At 39.0% G+C, this 22,862-nt stretch overlaps 1 protein-coding gene across 5 annotated transcripts; it reads right to left on the minus strand.

Moving 5' to 3' along the window:
* Positions 1–114: 114 nt before the first annotated feature.
* On the minus strand, positions 115–19,745 carry LOC145442332 (protocadherin beta-16-like). Of its 5 annotated transcripts, none has more exons than XM_080320226.1 (19): positions 15,526–19,738; positions 14,008–14,249; positions 13,510–13,687; positions 10,101–10,214; positions 9,524–9,657; positions 7,363–7,571; positions 6,600–6,745; positions 6,400–6,534; positions 6,160–6,289; positions 4,629–4,806; positions 4,410–4,556; positions 3,414–3,584; positions 3,188–3,349; positions 2,843–3,061; positions 2,053–2,132; positions 1,925–1,994; positions 1,759–1,867; positions 1,355–1,447; positions 115–1,035 (listed from the first exon to the last, which is right to left on the minus strand). In XM_080320226.1, the coding sequence occupies exons 1-19, from the start codon at positions 15,641–15,643 to the stop codon at positions 620–622; spliced, it is 3,051 nt and encodes a 1,016-aa protein (XP_080176352.1). In that variant the 5' UTR covers positions 15,644–19,738; the 3' UTR covers positions 115–619. The 5 variants fall into 5 exon arrangements, with proteins under 5 accessions (XP_080176352.1, XP_080176351.1, XP_080176353.1 ...); XM_080320225.1 differs by having other exon boundaries at positions 1,925–2,003; XM_080320227.1 differs by having other exon boundaries at positions 1,385–1,447; positions 1,925–2,003; positions 15,526–19,735.
* Between the last annotated feature and the right edge of the window lie 3,117 nt (positions 19,746–22,862).

Here is a 22,862-nt window from a genome sequence, read left to right on the forward strand (position 1 = left end):
TCATAACTACAGGTGTATTATGCATACGTCTCAACATCGATAACGTAATACCAAGTCGAAATCATGCCAGCTCAATAGCATTGTAGCTGAAGCAACCTTTACCGCTTTTAGATGCACCCGCTTGTGATTTATTATTGACATTGCCATCAACACCCTCAACGAAAATGTTGAATGGTATTTTTTTTATAATGCAGAAACTCAAAATTCGTTGACATTAAGACCCTACTCAAGTTATATGAGTTCCGTTGTATAATCATGCCCTACAAGTCGTTGAAGCAGTACGAATCCTACAGGCAGTTGATGAGGGACGGATATTTATGCGACACGTGACGTAGCGAGGTAGGGTCGCCGATTTTGTTAGAGCATGGCTATAAATGATTAGGAAACTGCAGAGAATTTGAAGATCCTGTCCAGTGCACACTTGCACAGTGAGGCGTGGCTAGTTGATGATGCTGCGACACGTCCCTAGTCCCTTCCCCTTTCATTTAATCAATAAATGTCTGCTAAACCATACTCGATAGAACAGTGGTTTTCCTCACGGAGCTGTATACATCACGAGGTCCTGCGGAAATGGTAATTTTGACAATATGTCTACGTTCATGTTCCCAAATTTCCTCGGTCAAATCCGCAGATGAAATCCCTCGCATGAGCTATAATCTTTGTCTTCTTCATGTTCCGAGGTATTGCATGATGATGTAGCGCTACTTTGAGAACCAGGACTACCGGTACTGATATTATTAGCAGTGACGTTGCTGTATATTCCAAGAGCTTTCTCCATCGATGTACTCCTGACATACCGTCGACCTGGTAGGCCTTGTCTGGATAGAGTCAAATATTGATGATTCACATCATCCATGTTGCATGTTATTTTGTTTTCGTTGGTTGTTTTGTCGGAGTCGTACGTTGTATCAGAAGCACGCAGGAGATGAGTGATATGTCGGTCGTACGAGGGACGCAGTGTGTAGCCAGTACCGGCACAGAGAGACGATGGTCTCTGCGGTTTGCAAACTTGGATGGTTGCGTGGAGTTTCGGCTCTGTGAAGACAGAGAAAAACTGTTAGCATTGAACTTGCGAGAAGTATTTGCCGATGGCTCCTAAGACGTAGTGTACTACTGTACTCCGTCTTGTCTATACGCAGCAGAGAACATATTCTAACGGAGTCTAACAACAGAAATGAGACATTGTTCTCTTTCAACACAAAAGATATTATTCAAATGATGGCGAACGATTTCATATCCAATATAGTCATGCGTCTTAGAGGAGGTTTATATTGAGAAATCTTGTAGGTTAATGCTAATGTAATTATTGTGTGACAACTGTAGGAAGATTTCTCGTCGACATTCGGTTTCGTACGTTCGACACTTAAACATGCAGTTTGTTGACCTTGTGAATAACTAGCCGGTCGTCGTCTGGTGTCCGCCGCCACGGTAATCCGTTGAAGATTCCCTTAAGTATGAGCTAATAGTTAAAAAACTTAACAGTGCTATTTGCTAAGCTGCTTTAATGCACCGAAATGTAAATGCAATATCATAGGATTCGAAATTCGGGACGGTGAGTTATGTAGCCTATATTTGTATCCCTATAAAGAACTTGCCTAGCATACACTTTGGTATCGCGGCATCACTTATTCATAGAGCGTAATCATTCAGGAACATGGATTACTACAAATGAATGTCAGATTAATGTATAGCCGCCTGAAGCTGTCTTTCTAATTCCACTATTCGGTTGACTAATGATTCTCGCGAGGTTGCGTCTACCTTTTAAATGTTGCGTCGCCGCAATGCTGCACGCTCCGTCAACATCGCTGTCTCCACGCCCACTATCGGTGTCGGAGTATGGAGAACATGTAAGGTCAATGCGTCTCGGCTGAAACACAAAATAAATGACCGCGTGACAAAACATAGCAAACCAGTGCCAACATACCAAAACTACTAACGGCCTCTGTGCTCGATCGCCATCCAGTAGCTTGTCACGGACTTCACACTCGGTGACTCTGTAGCGGCTATAAATAGATCCCTATTAGCTATACGGAAGGAGTATTGGAATTGTACCTGTTCACTTTATTGAATGCGGTAACTTGGCTATCACGGATACTCTTGATTTCGTCGAAGGTTGTTGAAGATATCGCTTTCTGAAACATATGGTGTAGCTCTTAGCGACGGATTTTAAAACCTTAATTGGGATGAGGCTAAAAGCGTCTATCTTCTATCGATGCTGTCTTATCTCGATATTATAATCTTTCGTAGAAATATCGACTGACTCTTCCGAATTTTAATTTCCCTAATCCTTTTCTGCTTATACGTACAAGAGCTGGACATGGACCGGAGCCGGATCAGTACTTTTGACGAAGAAGAGGACAGCCTTACCCTCTTTCACCCTCGGATCAATAGTTAAAGTTGAACGTTCATGGAAATAACCAACATGCTCAATTGCTCAGTCAAGTCTAAGTTGGCATAATTACTTCAGATAAGGGTTGGGCTCGATCTTTGAGTTTTTAATTTCCTGTTTGCTTTGTTTCAATCAATATCCAATACCATCCTGTGAGTAGATAATTATTATAGTAGTTTTTCGGACCGGATCACGGTCATTTCTAGAATCCGGCCTAGGAGTCGGACCAGAGCTTTTAAAAAAACAGGATTGGAGTAGGACCATAGAATTTGTCGATCCGCCCAGCCCTAATATGTACGAGTGAGGCAATTGTGAGGTAATCTGTGGTCGGACCAGCAGCGGTATGCATTGAACAGTGACATTAACGGATAGGTTCGAAATATGTTGAATATAGTATAGACGCAAAAGCACTATTTTCTGCATAGCTCATCGCGAACGAACTGCTTTTCTTACCTGTCGTGAAAGTCTCTTTGTAATGATAACTATCAGGGCTAGCACGACCAGCAAAATTCCACATACACTTCCCATCGAAATAGCGAATACTTTGGAGATTTTCGCGAACCTTGTGCTCGAATCGATGCTGCCTGGTCTTCGATTGGACTGTAGGATTTCCACTACGTCTAAACGTATCTCCAAGGTACTTTTTCGCACCGGTTGGCCGCTGTCGGTGGCCTGTGATACAAACGATATGCCGTAAGGTAGGTGTAGGCGTATACCTATACCTAACTTATATCACATGCTTTACCTGCTGATTAAACGAGACCTGCATAACTTGTGTTAATAATACATAACATTCACCTGGATTGTCAGATCGTGTCTTCCTAATAGCTCTGTTGTGTTGGTCGCAGTATAATTTATCATCAATTTACCAGATTTAGGATTGAGAGCAAATGTCGGGTACTCTCGGCCGACAAAGGAATATGTAATTTCTCCGTTGGAACCTGTGTCGCGGTCAACCGCCTGCAGCAACATTTACTGTCTTCTTTAATTGCAATTTCTGGAGTCAATTCCCCAAATTACTCACGTATATTTGAGCGATTGGATTAGGGCCTGACAAACTGGCGGTGATCAGTGATCCGTTAACGGAAGGACGCTGAAACACCGGCGGGTTGTCGTTGCAGTCCAACACGGTCACGTCGATATAGCCCACGTCCGATTTCTTTGGAAATCCCTCATCTGTCGCGATAACTTTGATCTAGTGAGAGAGCTGATACTGTCGATGTAAATAAAAAATATTGTACCATGACTCGTTGTTGGCGTAGATATGATGATAGGAACTCAATGAAGGAATATTGCTGGCATGCTATAAGGATGGTATTGATTTATGTAATTTCTGGATGACTAGGTATCTTTTATTATAAAATGAACTGCCTCTCGGGTCGCTAGTAGTCCTATAAAGAAAATATGTACCGACTATGGGATCTGCATAGTTTGGCTGTGAATTGATTTTAGAGTAATGAGCAATTCAAGTTTAAACTATTGCCTAAAATTTGTGTGATCGACGGTCTGAAAAGGTGATTCTGCGATATTACTTCGTTTTGTCGAAATTAGAAAGATCATATTGATACTGTAAAACAGGGGTATGCATTACGCAACCCTGGGTTTATTGCGGCCCGCAGAAAAGTGGCACTTTTAAATAGTTAGCGGCCCGAGAAATGTAAGTTTCTAATTAAGCTTGCGACTGTTTTAGGTAACCTCACAGGAGCCAAAAGAAGAGCCTAACTATCAACGAAATGCGCATCTGCTGATTTTGCGTGCATGATTTTTTGACGAAATTTATTCGATGACCCGGGGCCTACGATACTTGATCCAGAAAAAGTTCGTGCTCCATGCTATTGCGATGTATTTAGTTCGATAAATAATTTTATTCATAAATGTTTACTCTCTATCTGAAATTCAGTCTTGCCTTAGCCATTTTGTATAAGATTACCGAATTGTGTATATGATGAGCCGGAATTTCGTCGGCACAGATCAAAGTATGAGACTGCATATTGAAGCATAAAAAAGCGAATTATTGAACCTTCCATCTTTCCTTCGTCTCTCTGTCCAATCGTTTCGCGAGTCTGACAATCCCCGTTCGTTTTTGAATTGTAAAAGTTCCGTCGTTTTTATCCGAAAACAACTCGTAGATTACGTCCCCGTTACGCGACAGCACTACCGTTCCGTTCTTGAAAAAAATAGACTTTCACTCAGACCCAAAGTTTACAATAAGATTACTCATCTTTGCGCAAATAAATACCTCATCAATGGTCCAACCTTTTCCTTGGGATGCATCTTCGTCATATGCCGAAGCATTAGCAACTATTCGTCCGACGGCCGCGTTTTCGGGTAAGGAAATGCGTTGAGATTTCGCGAATATTCTCGGAGCGAAGTTATTCACGTCCAACACTAGGATATTTAACGAATGTTTGCCGCATCTGCAAATGCGAAGAGCGTTACTTTGTAAAGATTATCTTGAAATCCATTGTTTTTCAAGTCCTAATTTGTGCACTGCAATTAGTATCTGACAACATCACATTGCATGTTTTAGTCGTTAAATCCGTATAGGTAACTTTCGTCGAGTTTTATATATTCAGTAGAGCGATTTTTCTACCTGAAAACGGAATATTTTGACATAAAAAATCAAAATTTTGACATTTTTCACCTTCAGAACTTAATTTTGACAATATTTTGCTCTCATGTATGTAAATAAGGTGTTTTCGCGCATAATGTTAGAATTGTACTACTTATCTTCATTTATGGTTGGAACTGTATGTCCTACAATGTAGTTTGGCCTGTAAAATCTTTTTTGACTTAAAAATTGACATATTTTTACATGAAAAACTTTATTTTAACGAAATCTGGTCCTATGAAGGATTTGGGTTTTCTGTAACTCATTATATGTCAGAAATATTTTTTTTTAAAATTGTAGTACAACGAAGGGTACTTTCCTGCATTCTCGGGTGGAGAGTGTCTGTTCTTGCTAAGTAGATAGCCGAGAATGGAATAAGAAAGCAGCAGTTGTTGGCTGGGAACACTAAAGTTGTGCGTACCCTGCTGGTGGCACACCGTGTTGCTTCATTTTGACAATGTTCTCCACATCACAATTGTACACCACGCTCTTCTGGATATAAGAACCAATATACTCATGCAGTCTTGTTTCAACCTATTTGTTTCATTTGACTGTTTATGATCCACAATGTAGACGATGGGCCTTCTGCATCAGTAGGCCTATAAAGTAAGCCGAGGCTACAAGTTGGAAAATGTCAAATGATATGTTCACCAACAGTGCAAACATCGACGATACGAATGAAATGCAGGTTGCAAAGTAATTTTGACTTTGAAAACAATTTTGACAATTTTTTGACCTAACGCTACAATTATGACGAAATTTAGACTTTTTTTGACAGACTCCTCTACTCCATTTTGTGGTTCGGCCGATTGTCGATGTCAGTACATCACATTACAGATAAGTCGTCTAGCAATAGTACTGGGCCGGAGACACCCACATTTTATCTAAATCCAATATATCATCAAATTCCACGAGCCTGTAATTACCGATAAGGCGTTTAGGCAAATTACTGGGCCGGAGACACCAACATCCTAACTAAACATTTTGTGAATCAGGTTGATCAAAAATCCCTATAATATAGTTGACTACTATATAATATTTAACAGTCCGCGAATACTTTTGCCATTTGAAAATGAGTCCGAAGGTTTAAGACGTCGAACACCATATTGCATGATAACTTGATAGAATAGATACATTTTGCGACCGCGCTTCGTTATACCTTGGCGTAAATCCTCCGTCACAAGCTGTAACGGTAACGTTGTATCGATCATCGACCGCCCTATCTAGTTTCCGTAGAGTTTCCATGTATCCGCCGCTTGTCATGCCGAAAATTTCACCTTTGTTACGCTCTGCAAAGTAACGAGGAACGTTTCAAGCTCATAAATTATTCTCGGGCTTGATTACATTGAGGAATAAAGCGTGTTCTTTAAAAACGCGAATCGGAAAAGGCTTGAATTACCTGATCTTGACACCGCTTTCCTGTGATTCGTTTCTATCCTGATATCTACAATTTCCCCGTTTTTTCCTTGGTCAGCATCCTGAATGGATAGTTTCGCTACGTATGAATGCACGGGAGTCGTTTCGCGTAAATAAACTGTGCACGAATCACATTTGTTTACATCGCAACACCCCTATTTCGCTCATAAAGTAATTTATTACTTGTATTTCTTGAGTGCTTTGTGATGAAGTAAACCGATATTGTAGGCGCGTTATCGTTGACATCCTCCGTAATTATAGTTAGGAGGGTGTCGGTTGTTTTAGGGTTTGATTTGTCGGAATCACTTGCAGTTATGAGAACCTTTATGCTGAAAATAAACTCTAAATAGGGTTAGGGTGCTTGAAATGGATAAAGAGACCATATTTCGCTATTTATATAAATATTGTCGTTTTATTTCACTGAATAGTGATTAGGGAGAGCCAGCGTCCACTCAATATATCCGAACTCATCTTTTCGTCCTGATGCGAGCTTGCGTTGTTTTGAACTGATAAAACACAATAGCAAACGAAGGAACAGAGAATAGTAATGCGATAAAGGCAGTGTAATTAATTCAGTTTCAACTCAATAAACTGAATATAGCCGATTGGTTACACCCTTAAAACTATGCCGCTGTCCGCTCATTTGTTGCCATTTAAAATCTTTTTTAAGATTGAAAGTTGAGATTGCTGCAAAACCTATTCACCGATCGAATTCGGGAATGATCTCAAAGTTAGGATCACCATCGAGACTAAAGAGGCAAAATAAGGTATACTTGACTGCAAAGTTACGATATACAAAGCTTAGATGAGTAATATAAAACGATTCCACTGAGTTGAACGACTTCTCAGTATCGTTTTCAAATCTCTGAAATGACTGAAATATCAGACCAACGAATCTTATATTGTGCTATTGCTGTACATTGTACACCTATTCATATATACTCACATTGGAAACTTGTTCCAAGATATTTGGCGTCTCAGAGTAACCCGCCCGTCCAAAGTATTAACACTTATTATTTTGGAAATTGAACCCATGTTTCTCGGAGATATGAAGTAATGCACTCTGCCGTAATCACCATGATCAGCGTCAATAGCCTCGACTCTAGTTATTATTGTACCAGGAAGTGAACTCTCCTTCAGCTTCGCAGTTGGATTCTGAAAAAGAATGGTTACACTATCAACTAATTCACCATGGGTCAACAGGAATAGGAAAGACATAACAGTGATAGCAATCAAATCAATCCAGTTCTGTCTATGCGCGTTGTTCGAATATACGCTCTGAGTAATTCCGAGGCTCACACTACAAATGAAAACATTTTTAGGCCGTGTGCGAACTTGAATGGATTCACTGAAAATAAATATATTTCCCGTAGAGTGTATTACATACAAAGTCTATAGAATCCGTGATTATGTGCCCAGGATAATGTTTTGACGTAGCAGAAAATTTAATGAAGCGTGAAAAGGTGTCTCGTTATAATCGATTTTTTGGTTGAAAGGGGCATATGTGATAAATTAATTCACCCGGAGGCTTCTATTTGGATGTGAAAATTTCCCAGACTTCTAGCAACGGCACAAATGTCATGCCAGCAACTATATAAATGCTGCTTAGCCTTTGTTACACGGGGAACATTTACGGTAATCTACAAGCCTTCCGGAATCCCAAATTTTCGCTGATCATAAAATCAAAAATGTACCGCAATACACGTTTAAACATTACGATAGATAACTGGCGCACAAAATGAACGGTGCATAAATATAGTCTTAAAACAACATAACCATTAAAATATTATTTTCACACAAAAAAGAAAACATTATGATGAATGTTTCTAGCAAATCGCTGCGGTATCTGCTGATCCTTTTCGGATGCCAGTTCAGAAACATGAGGCTTCACCTAGAAAAGTGTTATCATATTGTTCCGTCAAAACGCAACAGCGTGATACCAAGTATCGAATTGCAAATGAACTTATAAATTTTGAAGCTATAATTGGCATTTCAGAAAGTTGGGAATTCCAATTCCAGCCCCAACCTCGCTGCGTATGCTACTGCACATGACTGCTTGATTTCTTGAAACCAATCATGACCAAGACGGGCGCGTCATCACAAACCATGTATAAAAGTTGAGTGTGTCGTGACCTCCATAGAACCAGTGAGACAGAATCGGGGAACCCGTAGGTTCCATGGAGCACCGGGTAAGAACCATTGAAGTATATGTGTATGACTTTGTATCCATATTTCTTTAAACAGTCATTGTTGCCCGAACGGAACAGAGTCCGAGAACGAATAAACAATGTGATAGTGTCCGGGCCTTGAGGTCAAATAAGATCATAAACAGTTAATCGGTTGAATTTGAAGTATTTTTTTATTCAAAGTTTAGAGACCCTTTTCCGAGAATTACGGATTATATTCACCTCCATAGTCCCGCTTTATTGATTTTGTCCGATGATAAAGACGATGTGATTTTCCCCTTGGGAAGGGGATATCGAAGTCTCAACAGTACCTTTATCTCATTTTAGCTCGTTCTATTGCTAATGCGGGACATGTCTCATCATTTTAACCGCACCTACGTGTCAATTATAGTGCGGTCGTCACGTATTAGGACCGTTTCAGAATGATGTTAAAGATAACATGGCTTCGTATAGGCTTTTACTCCGAACCAGGAGCGGCAAATTATCCGAACGGTTTGAATGCACCAACTAACGTGTATTTGACCTAATACATGAAGTGCAGCAGTGTTCAAATACTTAATCAACATGAATGTAAAACCAGGCAATATAATGTCGAAGCATCCTGTGATGCATGAACGTAACCTTAAAATTTGTAGTTAAGTCGAGTATGAAATTCCTGCATTTTATTCTTCAAGTACACTTTATTCAAAATACATTACATACTACATATTACATATATATAGCCTACATATACAAACATATATATATCTTAAATCGTGGTAAATTGTGAAATAACGCACTACTGCAATCTCTTGATTTGAATGTCCGATACAACCTATGATTCGGGACGGATGACATCGACTTCATATTAATAACGTGTCCTAACGGAATTGTTCTATTGCAGAAGGCTACAGATTCCAAAGATTGTAAAATCGTTTGTACTTGTCGTTTGAAAATGGGATAGTGATCGTTTTCGTCCACGACGTGAATATATAGACGCATGGAATCCGAACGTGCCGGGAGTCCTTTATCCGAAACATTGATTTGAAGTTCGAAATTCTCCGTTTCTTCGTAGTCTGGAAATAAAAATAAATATAAATAAAAACTGTTGCTACTGGGTGATACATATACTGGCACATTAATGCCTGCAAAACATTAAACTACTATAGTGATTTTCGGTATATTTTATTATATTCTCTGATATTTTTCCGAACTAGGTTAATACAGAAGTTCCCTGGCATGATGTGATATAATGCGATATTATATTATATTATATATTGTAAAAAGACATCCCATCTCGGGAATCAGGCCAACAATCATGGATTGAAGAGATTAGGTGAAATAAACCCGAATTTCAATTATATGGACCCAAACTTGAAAATTAGGAGAATACCTTCTGGTAATATTCACGCATGGAATATCTAATGAACCGGTGCCCAACTGTTGTCGGGTAATGGAAATTTCACATTGTTGTACGCGACGAATTCCAGTTCTATAGATTGCATTGAGCCGTACTCACCTAGTGGTCTTTGAAGAAAGATTCGTAAGCATGTGAAATTCCTTGTATCTAGATATTGCCGTATACGGAAATTGTGGTTGTGCGATATTTTATATTCCAGTCGCCCATTTGTTCCTAAACATATATGTGAGAATCTCGCCGCTTTCTAATATATGAAATTTTAACAAGTCGTAGGTATATCAATTTATTTAGGTTTCTCTATATGTAGTTGAACATTTTTTCTGCCAGGATCTTCCTATTAGCATGGAATAGGTTATATGCGATTGTACATTTATCTATTGATGTTTTGGGATTTACGGTGTTTCGGCATCTGGTTATTATACACCACGCCGATCTTCTTATTGATCATTCCTGAGCGCGGCCGACTTTCGTTGTTGGCTTTTGTAAGACACCGCAAATGTGGATTATATGAATATGACTAGCATATTTAGCTATCTAAGCAGGTCGGTATGACAATGGCAACCATTAGCAATTTGTTGCCCCCTAGGTGTATTGTTAGTTACAACCTGCGTCATCTTGTGTCTCTATCCATGTTATTATTGCCAATTAATGGTGTCGAGTAGGATAGTGAAAGACCAGCGATTACATCAATCATTATATAGTCAAGTTGGTGTTGATGCATGGTGTCTATAAAAAATACTTTGACAAACTATGCCAAGAACAACAAAAATTTTATCGAAATATTTAAAATATGCGATTGTTTTCGTGCCGGGTGTGAATTCACAATAGTAAATCACATTTTCACAGTGTGTGTGGAATGCAAGTCTACAAGATTCCGTCAAATAAGGCGTACTTGGAAAAACATTGAATACCACTATCGTTGGTGCTGCGGTCCGCGGCGTCAGTAAAAACCACGAAATTGGCCCGTACGCACATTTTAGTTTGAAACCCCCGGCGTAGTCGAATACGAATCTGCTTTATAGAGCTTTCTAGGTTTTTATTAACTGAAATTCGGCTACAATCTACGTGGAACTAAAACATGCACTTCCACGCATACAGACGAACGCAACTGAAGTACAAACAGAATGAACAGAGCGAAGTGAAGTTTGGATTATCCAAATTAGCAGTACGTTTTGTATGTATGCTTTTCATATACACGCACCGTCGTACCTCATGCAAATTATGTTCGGTTGGCTTATTCTATGTTTACGAAATAAAATATTGATGTACTGTAATCCTCATCAATGCATTATTAGCTTTGTTGTGGAGGCTGAATATTGACAGAGCTACATTTTATCTCAGTCTCAGAATCCCTAGCACAAATTTATATCACCACAGAAGGTTCTAATAATTATATACTTGCTGCTTACTAGTTACAACCTTCTACGCGAAAAATAATAATATCATCTGATACAAGTGATAATGCAACACAAAATGCGTAGGCTACCCCTCAACGCAAACCACACCCACATCCAATATATCTACCTTACTCGATATATAAGTACAATTCAGTAAGACACAGATTTCGGTGTCCAGTGTGAATTATGAATCAAGACGTTGCATCTGTTAATAAACATTGAAATGTGTCTCGAATAAGGCCGGGAAACACCGAAAGACCCTACTGAAGAATGACGTTTATATCATATCATAATCATATATGCTATATTGCATTGCATTGACTCCGGTTGTTACAGTTTGACTGCGTTAACCACATTTCCGACAAAACAGCCGAATTAGATGGTGTGTTATTTCAATTTATGTAATAATTTTTCTCCATACTGAGTCATGTTTTTCCACAATCACTATAATCCAAGGCTATTGTAAGACATGTTTAAGAATAATCACGGTTTAGTCTTGCAAACTTTTCGGTTTCTTTCCCTTTTATTGACCAGGACGTACCAGCATCAAGTATCGTCATGATAACACTGGTCAACAAAATGAAAATTACTTTTAGGCAGAACATCTGAGAGCCGTTTGTGGGGTTTTTGAGGTTGCTGATTACGAATATCGCATTAGTTTTCTCAGATTGGCTCTTTGTCAGAAGATATTTATGCCCCTAAAAAGCCCAAAATTACTCTATTTACCCTTTAATATTTCACTTGGTAAAAAGAAAATCGTAGCTTTTTTTCTAATTTTATTCTGCGCTTAAATAACTAATTGACTATGAAGAATCCTCATGTCATTCTCAGTCATTCTATCAATATTATTATGACATGATGCGAAATATTTGTATGTCAAAAAAGCAGTTGGTCAAGCCTGAAAATTGTACTTTTGCACAATGGAAATACATATTCTCCTGTATCAATTGGTCATTCTACCAAGACTAAAGAGGAGTATGAAACTATAAAATTTGTCCTTGGAAGATTCAACTACAATACTCATATGCGTCTTCTTTCTTTCGACTTGTAAATGGATAATTTTCCGATGAGTCAACAAAGTGGGTATACCTAGTAACCCAATCTAACGAGAAGCTTAAGTCTGTTATCTGGTATATTCGAATACCGATGAAAGATTCCAATTTCACATTAGGAAGGAGCTCACTGCATGTAATTTCTCCTAAGATGTAGTAAATAAAACTTTTTGGATGATCATAAAGCACCCAACCACAAACAGTTGATCCGAAAATTGGTATCTGCATATCGAACACTTGAGCACAAACATGATCATAAAAGTTCACTTCCTGTTCAGAAATCTAGATATATTTTCCGATCATCTTGTTGATTAGCAAGGGAAGAGGCTCTACCAAGACATCAGAACAACAGAAGAAAGATATCAGGACAGATGAGATGGACAATTGAACATATTATGTCAGACCATTGCCGGAAGCTTTCAGGAAACTGCACTGAATAGCTTACAGGCGACAATCTTACAAAAAAACAATTGTGATTTAAAATATATCAATAATATTATATCCCAACTGATTATTTCAAATTTACAATAGGTGGTTGACGAGGTGGTTGACGTATCTAGTATCTAGGAAAATACTTATGTACAATGTACATGACTGGAGTTTATTTATGCACATGATATCCGTGAGAATCTGTAACTATGATCAATCTATTACCCCTAAATATAGTGCTGTTGCTGTATTTTGATTTAAAAGAGTCTTCTGTGTGTAAAAATAACAGGTAGGTTGATTTTCTAACCTTCATAGTACTATACTGGGCCGATTTTATATCTAGTCATTACCGTGAAAATAGGAGATTCTGGTCAAAATAGCCCCATGGGTTATCTCCACAACAAGAGCCAATTTGAAAAACTAAGGTCGTATTCGGAATCAGTGCCCTTCAGAACCCCCAACACCACTCTTAATTTGTCTGCCTAAAAATCTGTGTTGACCAGTGTAATCTTTTGGATTCGGTATGAAGGCGCCTTACTTTCCGACACGTAATGGTATCTGAGTACACATTTATGGTGATAGACTTCGTGTTGTGATTACGGGCTCGAACTGCAGCACTGATTTACTTACCTGAATCTCTATCTGTAGCTTGGAGCTCGTCGATATTTATAGAATCTCTCAGCGGCCAATTCTCCGACACATTTATTTTGTGAATAGTTGTGGGAAATATCGGTGGATTATCGTTCAAGTCTTCAATGGTAAGTTCAAGATCTGCAAGCGAAGTGATTTCCCCGACGGTAAATGCGACCTGTTAACGTGGAAAATTGAGGTGAGAGGATTATTATTATCATAATGATGTTCTTTTCTGGCTTTGACACCGTCGTCCAGCTCTAAATCATATCCAAATAAAGAAGCACTGTAGTTTCGGATTCAGCAGTGTCCTGACCTAATTAACATCTAGAATATGAAAAGGAATTGAAATTTGATGATGAGTTTCAAAACCATAGATGAAATTATTTTCCTCAGCCACCCATATTCATTTTGTGCATACTACAGCAAACCCGCGCTCAAATCAAGAGCTTGCACTGTCAGTGTGTGTAATAAAGCGGAACAAGAAGTGTGTCTCACGCTCGCCGTTATCTTGCAGACTCTTGCTTTTTGACAAATGTCGTCCCTGTCGATTTTCTTTGATAGACGAATTAATCCGGTTCCAGAATCAACTTCCAGCCAAGCTCCGTTCCCCCGGGATTCCTTCAATTTTACTTCCTGGCCAATAGCGCTTTCCAACCCTTGCGAAAACAACTTGAATTCGCCACGGTTACTTCGCGATTCTTGAGCTAAAAATTCCGAAGCATCTGCTATCACTGTTCCTGTAAATTATGTTACGATACGTTGACTTTTAATTTACGTATTCGTGAAGCAAACCACGAAATGATTGACAATAGCGACGGAGTCGCAACGTTGTCTCGGTCATGGGATAGCAGATGTGTACAATTCGCATTCAAAGACGGCTTATGTCTAATGAAAAACAGAAAATATACGTTGTTACGTTGTCCGGGCGAGTCAAAAATAATTCTGAACTCTATCCGGCGGCGTATTAATTGTGTTTCTAAATTTGAGCCATCAATGCTGCTCAGTGGCTGTATTGGTATTAGGCAATGAGAAAGTGACGGTTAATTAACAAAAAAAATATTCGCCGTCATAATTCAAAACAAGAGAAATCATGATTCATTTTAAACTCTTTTACAGCCCACAGACACGCTTTAATAAGACGTTAAAAATTTATTTTGGGTACTAGAAAGCTTGTCTTGGTCGCTGCCTCGAGAGCAGTGTGCAGGTTGGTGATATAGCTATCGTTGTTGATGGAAACTAGCAGAGCTTCCTAAATTCGCCCTTCCAAATTTGAGTGTCTGTATGCGTGTATTTCCATTATGCCGACTTAAATTATGCTCCACGACGACCTGCTCGTCACAAACTAAAAGGAGGGGTTCAACCCTAACTCCTGTAAACAAATTTTTAGTGCTCCGAATCGTTTTGGAATTTCAGCCGGTAGCGCCCACCTTTTTTTGACATGCCCGTCCGTTCATCCTTTTATCGCGAGCACTGATTGGCTTGATTTACGAATTACAGACTTGAAGTAGGGAGCTTGCAAATGTGGTTTGACCGAAACGATATGGAAATATTGACTTTTTTGTGACTGTAATTGTAGCGGCACATTTTGCTATATTGGCTGTATTATAATATGAATTACTCGTATGACGTACGTAGGCTATGCAATTGCGGTACATAAATAAACAGGGTTCATAGAGAGCGAATGCCGAGTTCAGATAATATATAGCCTATGATTGTAGTCCACGGACATTCAGAAGTAGGTTTTAGTTTTTTAATTCCAGGTAACTTTTCGCAGGCCGCTAAAATTCGCGTCGCGGGTCTCATTTGCGGCGCAGGCTGCACATTGCCCAGGCCCGCGTTAATGCTGGGTATAGGCTATGCTATGCATGGAATTATATGACTATTGAAACATATCTGATTGACATCTGTAATCCCTCTATGTCAGACATCTTCACGCGCTAAAACCATCTAATAATAATGAGCAAATAATTCTAACTCAGTGTCTTCGAAAATCCGATTAATGTCTATACTCACCAGCTTCTAGCTCTTCAACTGCCGTTACCTTGTGAAGTGGTATGGTAGAACTTACAACGTAGTTATACGAGACGAATACCAAGAAATGCAAAACCGAATTTCCACGAGCTCTACGCATGATATTTATCTCAAATATAGTTCAAAACAGTTAGTATTATTGCATAAAGAATGGCGTACCGTAACTAGTCATCGCACATGTGTAGCGCAACTGAAGTATTTTCAATAGAAACAATAAAAATATATTATGGCAATAAACATTAGCTATGAAGAGGGTATTATACGCTCAATAGGCTACATACGTATATTTATCCAAATCAATATGCAAGTGGACCGTTCCTGTTTTAACGACAACGATTTATCCAACAACACCCTCAACTGATCTTGGACTATTATACGACCATCTCCTCCAGAATCTAGACATGTGATCAAGTTACAAACATGTAGTCAATAGCAGGTCCTCTGCCCAAGTAGAATCTACGTATACGTACTTTTTGTATTGATTTAATGTCGGTCAACTAAAAAACTTATATTCACGAACGGTTTAATGCATGATGCAGTCGATAAAATACTCTTTGATCTTTCTTACTATCATTCACAATTTACATTGCGCATTCATCACGAACTTGCTGAATGTCATTGGCTCACTTCCCTTACAAGCCTGTCTATTACGCGGCATGACATCGAGCACGTGTGTCTAATGATGAACATTCACCAGAACTCTCCCCTAATGGGATGTAAGAATATTGATCGTCTGGCAAGAAAGGGGCGAAATTGACTTGCGCCCGTAACAAATGGGGTTGTACAAAGTATCGATTATGAAGCGTTAAAATAGTTTCCCTAGTAAAAACATGCTAGTCAGACTGAACTTAAATCATTATTCAAAGATCCATTTTCGAGATTGGCTTTGGGAATTTTAGCTCTTTTACTTCGAAACGCATAAAAAATATTGCACGTCTCAGTCCAGAGCAGCACTCGCACAAATTTGATACACGATTATGAAATTTAACGGTGCTGGTTACAGAAGGTACAATATCGATTCACTATCAAGAAAGAAATCTATTCATTCCTGAGATAGATTACAACTGTTTTATGGGTCCAATACTGTTTAAGGTGCACCGATATTCTGTATTTTCTTCATTGTATTATGGAATGTCGCACCAATATATCCCAAGAGCGAATTCGTAATGTTTTCGGGCAACCGGGTAAAGTAACGAAAGTCAAAACAGCGAGAGCCATAATAGGGAGACATTCAAATTGGCGAAGCATTCGAAATAATGATCGAAATACACAGATGAAGAGTTATCTCCGGTGTTAGTTTGGGTATGATAACTTGTATTGCAGTTGGTGTCAGCTTTATTGATGGTTACTGTTTATGTTAACTGGAGTTACTTTGGCAACCTCGCCATCATGACACTCACTATTTTCAATGCGAGCCCTTCTATTGATAAGCGGAAATGTGACCTAGATAATTTGCTTTCTTTGGTGCGGGCTTAGAAAGTGCGCCTAATGTTCGCATTGAGAATAGATGGACAGGGAAATGTGTGCCTCGGCTAGGATACAAGTGAAAACACGAATAATACCCCGATTTTCGACGCAATTTCGCTACATTCATTGCTGTGCATATGGTAGGGGACAGGATGACTCGACTCGAGTGATGACTCGACTCGAGTCCGATTCGAGTAAAGATTTTCTGATGACTCGAGTTCACTCGAGTCATTTTCTCAGAATACGGAAATGACTCGACTCGAGTCAATCTACGTATGGACTCGACTTGGACTCGAGTCATTGCGCACGAACAGAAACAAGTCATATGATTCGAGAATCAGACGGCCAAGACCGACATTTCATTGTAATTTCGAAGAGAAGTAAAGTAACCACTCTTACGTGATTTTGTCTATCGGTACTGGTCCTTGAAAATGCGACCAGAAGCTGCTAAAAGTGAGGGAAATTAGTATATTATAAATTCGAACCATTCGATATCACCAAACAAAGTTATAAAAAGTGGGTTTAACTGGAAACTGAGCAGTCAACACAATGACTTGAACTCGGACTCGAGTCATAATACTATGAGTCGGACTCGACCCAACTGCTCGATGACTTGGACACGGACTTGACTTGGTGATGAAGTGAAAATGACTCGACTTGACTCGAGTCAAGTGAGATTGACTTGTGACTCGTAACCATGTGACTTGGTTACAACCCTGGTATAGGACAGTATTATGTAGGGCTGGGCACAATGATTCGAGTACGCGAATCTGAATCGAGTATTAATTTTAATGATTCGAGTCGAGTAGTAAAATACGATTTTCTCGAGTACTGAAATTTTACGCTCCTTGCCACCGAAACTTAATTTATCAACGAGAATTATAGTTTCGATACTAATTTTCACCGTTGAGGCCTTGAAACCTTTATTGGCCGTATCGTAGCATACGAAACATGTAGTACAAAGCTACGAAAGGTACAGGAAATAGCACATTTCCGAAGTCATGATCATCCCACAACATTGTCACAAAGTGCAATGAAATCGGTGTGGTCGAAAAAATACAAAAGTATTTTCAATGTGATGGATAATATTCATTTTATTCTTTATGGTCGCATCGAAAGTACGTATTTGAACTTTGGTATAGTACATTCTGTTATGACGTCATAATGAGTGATGCTCGATTACTCGGCTCGACTCGAAGCATTTTGCGTGATTCAGAATCGAATCAGTTGAGATATTGCCCAGCCCTAGTATTATGGGCTGAGCCATGCCCATTTGCCCACCGCTCACAGCGTACTATATCAGGAACGGTGGCATTGGCTATACATGCAAATTATGCTTTGTGTCTATTGATAATCGTGATGATTTGACCGCGCATATTAAATATTAAGAATGTGAGGTTAAAGTGCTTAAAGTTCTTCCTCCACATTGACGGATGGTTGACTAAAAAAAGGTCAACTTTTCGCCCAGCTGGAGCGTCACTTCTGTGCTAATTTACGGCATATCACTCGCATTTTGCTCTAAATATGACCTAAATTTTCAAAAAAGAGGACAAAATCACAAAAAAGAGGACAAAAGGGCGTCCTCCGAGGACACTTTCAAAAAAGTCAAAAAAGAGGGCAAATCCTCTTAAAAGAGGACGTATGGTAACCCTACTGTTGACATTCATGTGTACTACATCAAAATGGAACTGAAAAGTTGAGATCAAATTAAATGTTGCTAGTTTCAAGATATATGTTGGACCCGGAATATGATGACCTGGGATCACTCAAAATTAAGTTTCAAAATCGTACAGTTAAAGGGTTAAAATATCGCATGAAGTATAAATGTTTTCCAGCATGTTACGGTGTACGTCGCAATGCTGAGAAAAGACTGTTTCGAATTACTCGCGTCTCGACACTTAGGCCCCAGCATATCAGTGAATGTTTCAATTCCAAATTGTGAACCAGCAGAAAAGCGGATAACCCACCTGCCCGGAACGCTTGGCAGTTACCAAACTCGCACTTAAGATATACCACCAGCCAGGTGCATGCATTATATGAGTTGTTCACTTGGCCAAGACATTGCTGATGAGGTTTAATCGCCATAATGGCTCGGGATCCATGGTTTAATTCACTGTAGGTGTATTCTGGCGGGAGTAATCCGAAATGAAACTTGCTAAATTTATTTTTCAGCCATAGGAATATGTAGCTTAGCCACTTGTATTAAACGATAGGCTACTGCAAACATTTATGCAAATTGCTATTGAGCTCGAACAACGTATTGAAGACATGGCTTGCATTCTATCATTTCTAACCAATTGTCTGCTGTCCGTCAGTACTCATGACGATGTCTCTAGGTATATCTACAATCATTATCACTCATATTCACTGACGTCCGTGCGAATTTCACTTCATGTGACTTCGATGGCTTGCTTGACCTGTAGTGACTAAACACTTTCCCAAAATAGGATAAGAGTGCCACGGCATTTCACCATTACTTATTCATACCAAGTCTGTACTTGAATGACAGACGTAAATGAATTGACATTTTTACTTTTCCTGTCGTCTCGCGACAGATAATGAGCCTGTCACCGGGTTTTCCATTAACGCTTTGGCAGCTATTGGGATATATATATGACTCCTTCGGGATTTCATTTTTTCTTTGTCGAGTTTGCTGTGGTCAAGAATAGCGAATATAATTACATAGTTTGAGCTCTCGCAACGAGATCTGTCACGTATATGTGCATAAACACGACGATTTACTTCAACCATTCATTACTGCACAGTGCACATGTAGGCTACTGTGCACACCCCTGAAAATTCCACGACAATATCAGAGACAGCTGTAACAAAAACAATTAGCCGCTAAAGGGGCTAGGCTACCCCTGAAAATGAAAAAAAATGAAAAAAAATATTTTTGGTGATATTTGTACTATTAGATGTTATCTTTCATCTACGCAAGTTTCGTAATGATTGGATAAGCCTAAGTGTGTCAAATTTAACATTTTATGATCCTATCCAGTGACCGCACCCCCTAATTATCAACTCACCGCGCAACAACAACCAATATCCCGAGACCCTGATCGCAAGGCTTGATCATTACGATATTCTAGTGTTATTTGAGATATCTATGGTTTGATCAATGATGCGTTACACGGATGTAAACAAACCATATGCGGAGCTCGGCGCTTGTAGTTTGTGGTTCGTGTGTGCTTAGAAACCGGGTTTGGTGGCTGGTTTTCGACGATAAAATGATAAGATTGAAGACTGTGAGACTCTGGATTAGACCTTTACATATATCACAGTCTCAATCTATGCTATGGGGCATGACATGACGGAATACATACAAGCAAGAAGCAAGTATGGCATTGGGGTTTTGGTACTAGCCACTCTCGTTTCATTGTCGACTACCGGAGCAACTATAGCAAATCGTGTGGAATCATGAGGGAAAATCGATTTTAAAGAATGGAAATCAACTCGCTCAGATCACTGCAACAATGAATAACGCTATCAAAAACCATAAAACATTAAAATGCTGAAGGAAATCATATACTCCTGGGGCGTTTCATTGTACCAACTATGTTAGAATTGAAGTTTTCATAGTATAACTGTTGCATTTATGTGTTGCGAAATTAAAATGACTTTTTCTCGAAATTTTGATTTTGCGTAAGTATGAGTACTAGTAACCATTTTTGAGGCAGAAAAAATCATCCAATCAACTTGAAAATTTGAAGATTGACATATATTGGGATGCTGAACACAATAAAAAATTTTATTTTGGGGTATTGGTAAGGGGTCAATCCGTATTTGCCTGTGAAAGTCAAAAAATACCGTTTTTCAGAATTTTTCCAAAAAACACGATTTTTTTTTGCATGTTACCCTTTGTTGGGCCTAAAAAAATCTTTTATTGTGTGCATTAGATCTATTTTAATCCATAAAAAGCATCGAGAAACAAATTCAGTGAAAAAGTTTGGTGTGAAAATTTTTCCTGGAAATTAGTCTGAAAAGTAACAAAATTTGATAAAAACCAAAAAATCCTTGATTATATCACACCAAATTTTTATCAAATTTAGAATGTCCACCAAAGCACCTTTTGTCTGAATTTCAAAAAGATTGCTCCATTAGTATTCAAGTTATAGGCGTTTAACTGATTTTTCGATTTGAGGGGTAGCCTAGCCCCTAAAGGCCACTTCTGAAAACTAGGAAGAGAATTCCTGCAAGCTACCGTACTAGGGTCAAAGGTATGGACGAATAGTCTACCCAGCCCTTCACAAAACGGGATATTTATAAGTACTACAGTAGACATCGACCTTTAAAGATAGTTTCTGTGAAGTATAAAACGAAATTAGTCCAATATTACTCCGCGTAATATCCCCTTGCAAACTTGTACATAAATGTGTATGAAGAGCTATCACTAGGGCAAGTTTTGTTGCACTAAAATCGCGAGAAAGTTGCTCTTAATTTTAACAAAAGTTGCAGTAAAAAGTTGCATTTATAATTTTTGTTAAATTATGAGAGTATGAGATACTTTAAAGGTTCCGTTGCATAACCTAGCTCCCGCAGAGTTGTCAAATTTGTTACTTTCCCATTTCACGGACGTTCTGGCGAAACCGCCAAAAACTACATTTTTCCCGGTACACAGCAAGAAGATGACGCAATGGGAAATAATTTCCCCCCAAAAAAGCCAAACAGCATGTATAGCGATAACCCATCCTCCCCTCCACATAAAACAAGTGAAATACCACACCCCAAACCCCCTAGGTATGCAGACTTGACCCAATGCATTGCAGAAAAAATCACTCTTGGCGACTTTAACAAAATCAATAGCCTGAAAAAGGTGACCCACTGAAAATGTTATTTTAGGCGGTCTCGCCTGGGCGTTCGTGAATCTATCTCAAATTTATACGACAGAATTAATAAAACGATCTATTTACATATTGTTCGGGCACGGTCATGCTTGGCAGGAGTAGTTGGACTTCTTGCTTGCTTGCCATCGTGTCACATATACAACAATGAGATGCAGCTAACCCATCATACAGCTCTTCGTTATGCAAATCAAAGAGAATAGAACCAAACTAGAAATAGTTTATTTATAACATGTTTTTTAATAACCCTTCTACATTTTTAGGCAATATTTTATAAAAATTGCAGTAAAAATTGGCATGAAAAATAGAGAAAAGTTGCAAAAAGTTTCACCATAAAATCCCTCCAAAAAGCTTGAAACATCATGGTACATAGATTCTGAGTATCTAGGAAGCTGCCGGAAGCTGTAAACAAAGTTGCAAAACCTTGCCCTAGCTGCCACATAACGACAGATACCGTACGTTGCAGTGATGACATGTGTTTGCAGTTTGCTTAAATGATAAGCGCTCGTCAATATGCGTTTATCAGTGATAAAGTAACCGATTTAGGATCTATAGAAATCTATTTGCAATGTACATGCCATTGAATTAGTAGAGTGGAGGTATCCTAAGGCAGTGCTCTTCAAACGGGGTTGTCGTACACCCTAGGGTGTACTGGAATTTGCAAAGGGTGTACCACTCGGATGGGGTGTACAGGGGTGTACCAGATCCGCATTACAATGAGCCGATGGCTAACTATCACAAAGGCAGGTTTATGGGTCAGTACAGGTTGACGCACAGGTTAATGAGCAATATGGTACGGTGTTATCTCAAGTGTAATACTGTACACCGCTTGATTGTGATATCATAAGCAAATATTTCTTCTATTCATTTAGCCGTCGGCAATAGACCAATGGTTCCGTTTGGTGTTGGAAATTATGCAGTTAACAAACATGTGTTCAGCTAGTCATTTGTCTTTTAGTGATTTTTGAGGAAACCGCCGCGATAGCTCAGACTTCTTAAATCGGTACT

The sequence above is a fragment of the Botryllus schlosseri genome, chromosome 7, assembly GCF_051294905.1.
Source record: "Botryllus schlosseri isolate E-star chromosome 7, Bs_hap1, whole genome shotgun sequence".
NCBI lineage: Eukaryota > Metazoa > Chordata > Ascidiacea > Stolidobranchia > Styelidae > Botryllus > Botryllus schlosseri.

What these genes read in the sequence shown, in the direction of transcription:
- LOC145442332 (XM_080320225.1), bottom strand. Translation starts at nt 15,643, where the DNA reads ATGCGTAGAGCTCGTGGAAATTCGGTTTTGCATTTCTTGGTATTCGTC. An exon ending in AGTTGAAGAGCTAGAAGCTG is followed by an intron (nt 14,250 to 15,525) that starts GTGAGTATAGAC and finishes CATAATTTACAG; the next exon opens with GAACAGTGATAGCAGATGCT. An exon ending in CTTTCTTCAAAGACCACTAG is followed by an intron (nt 9,658 to 10,100) that starts GTGAGTACGGCT and finishes TTTTATTTCCAG; the next exon opens with ACTACGAAGAAACGGAGAAT.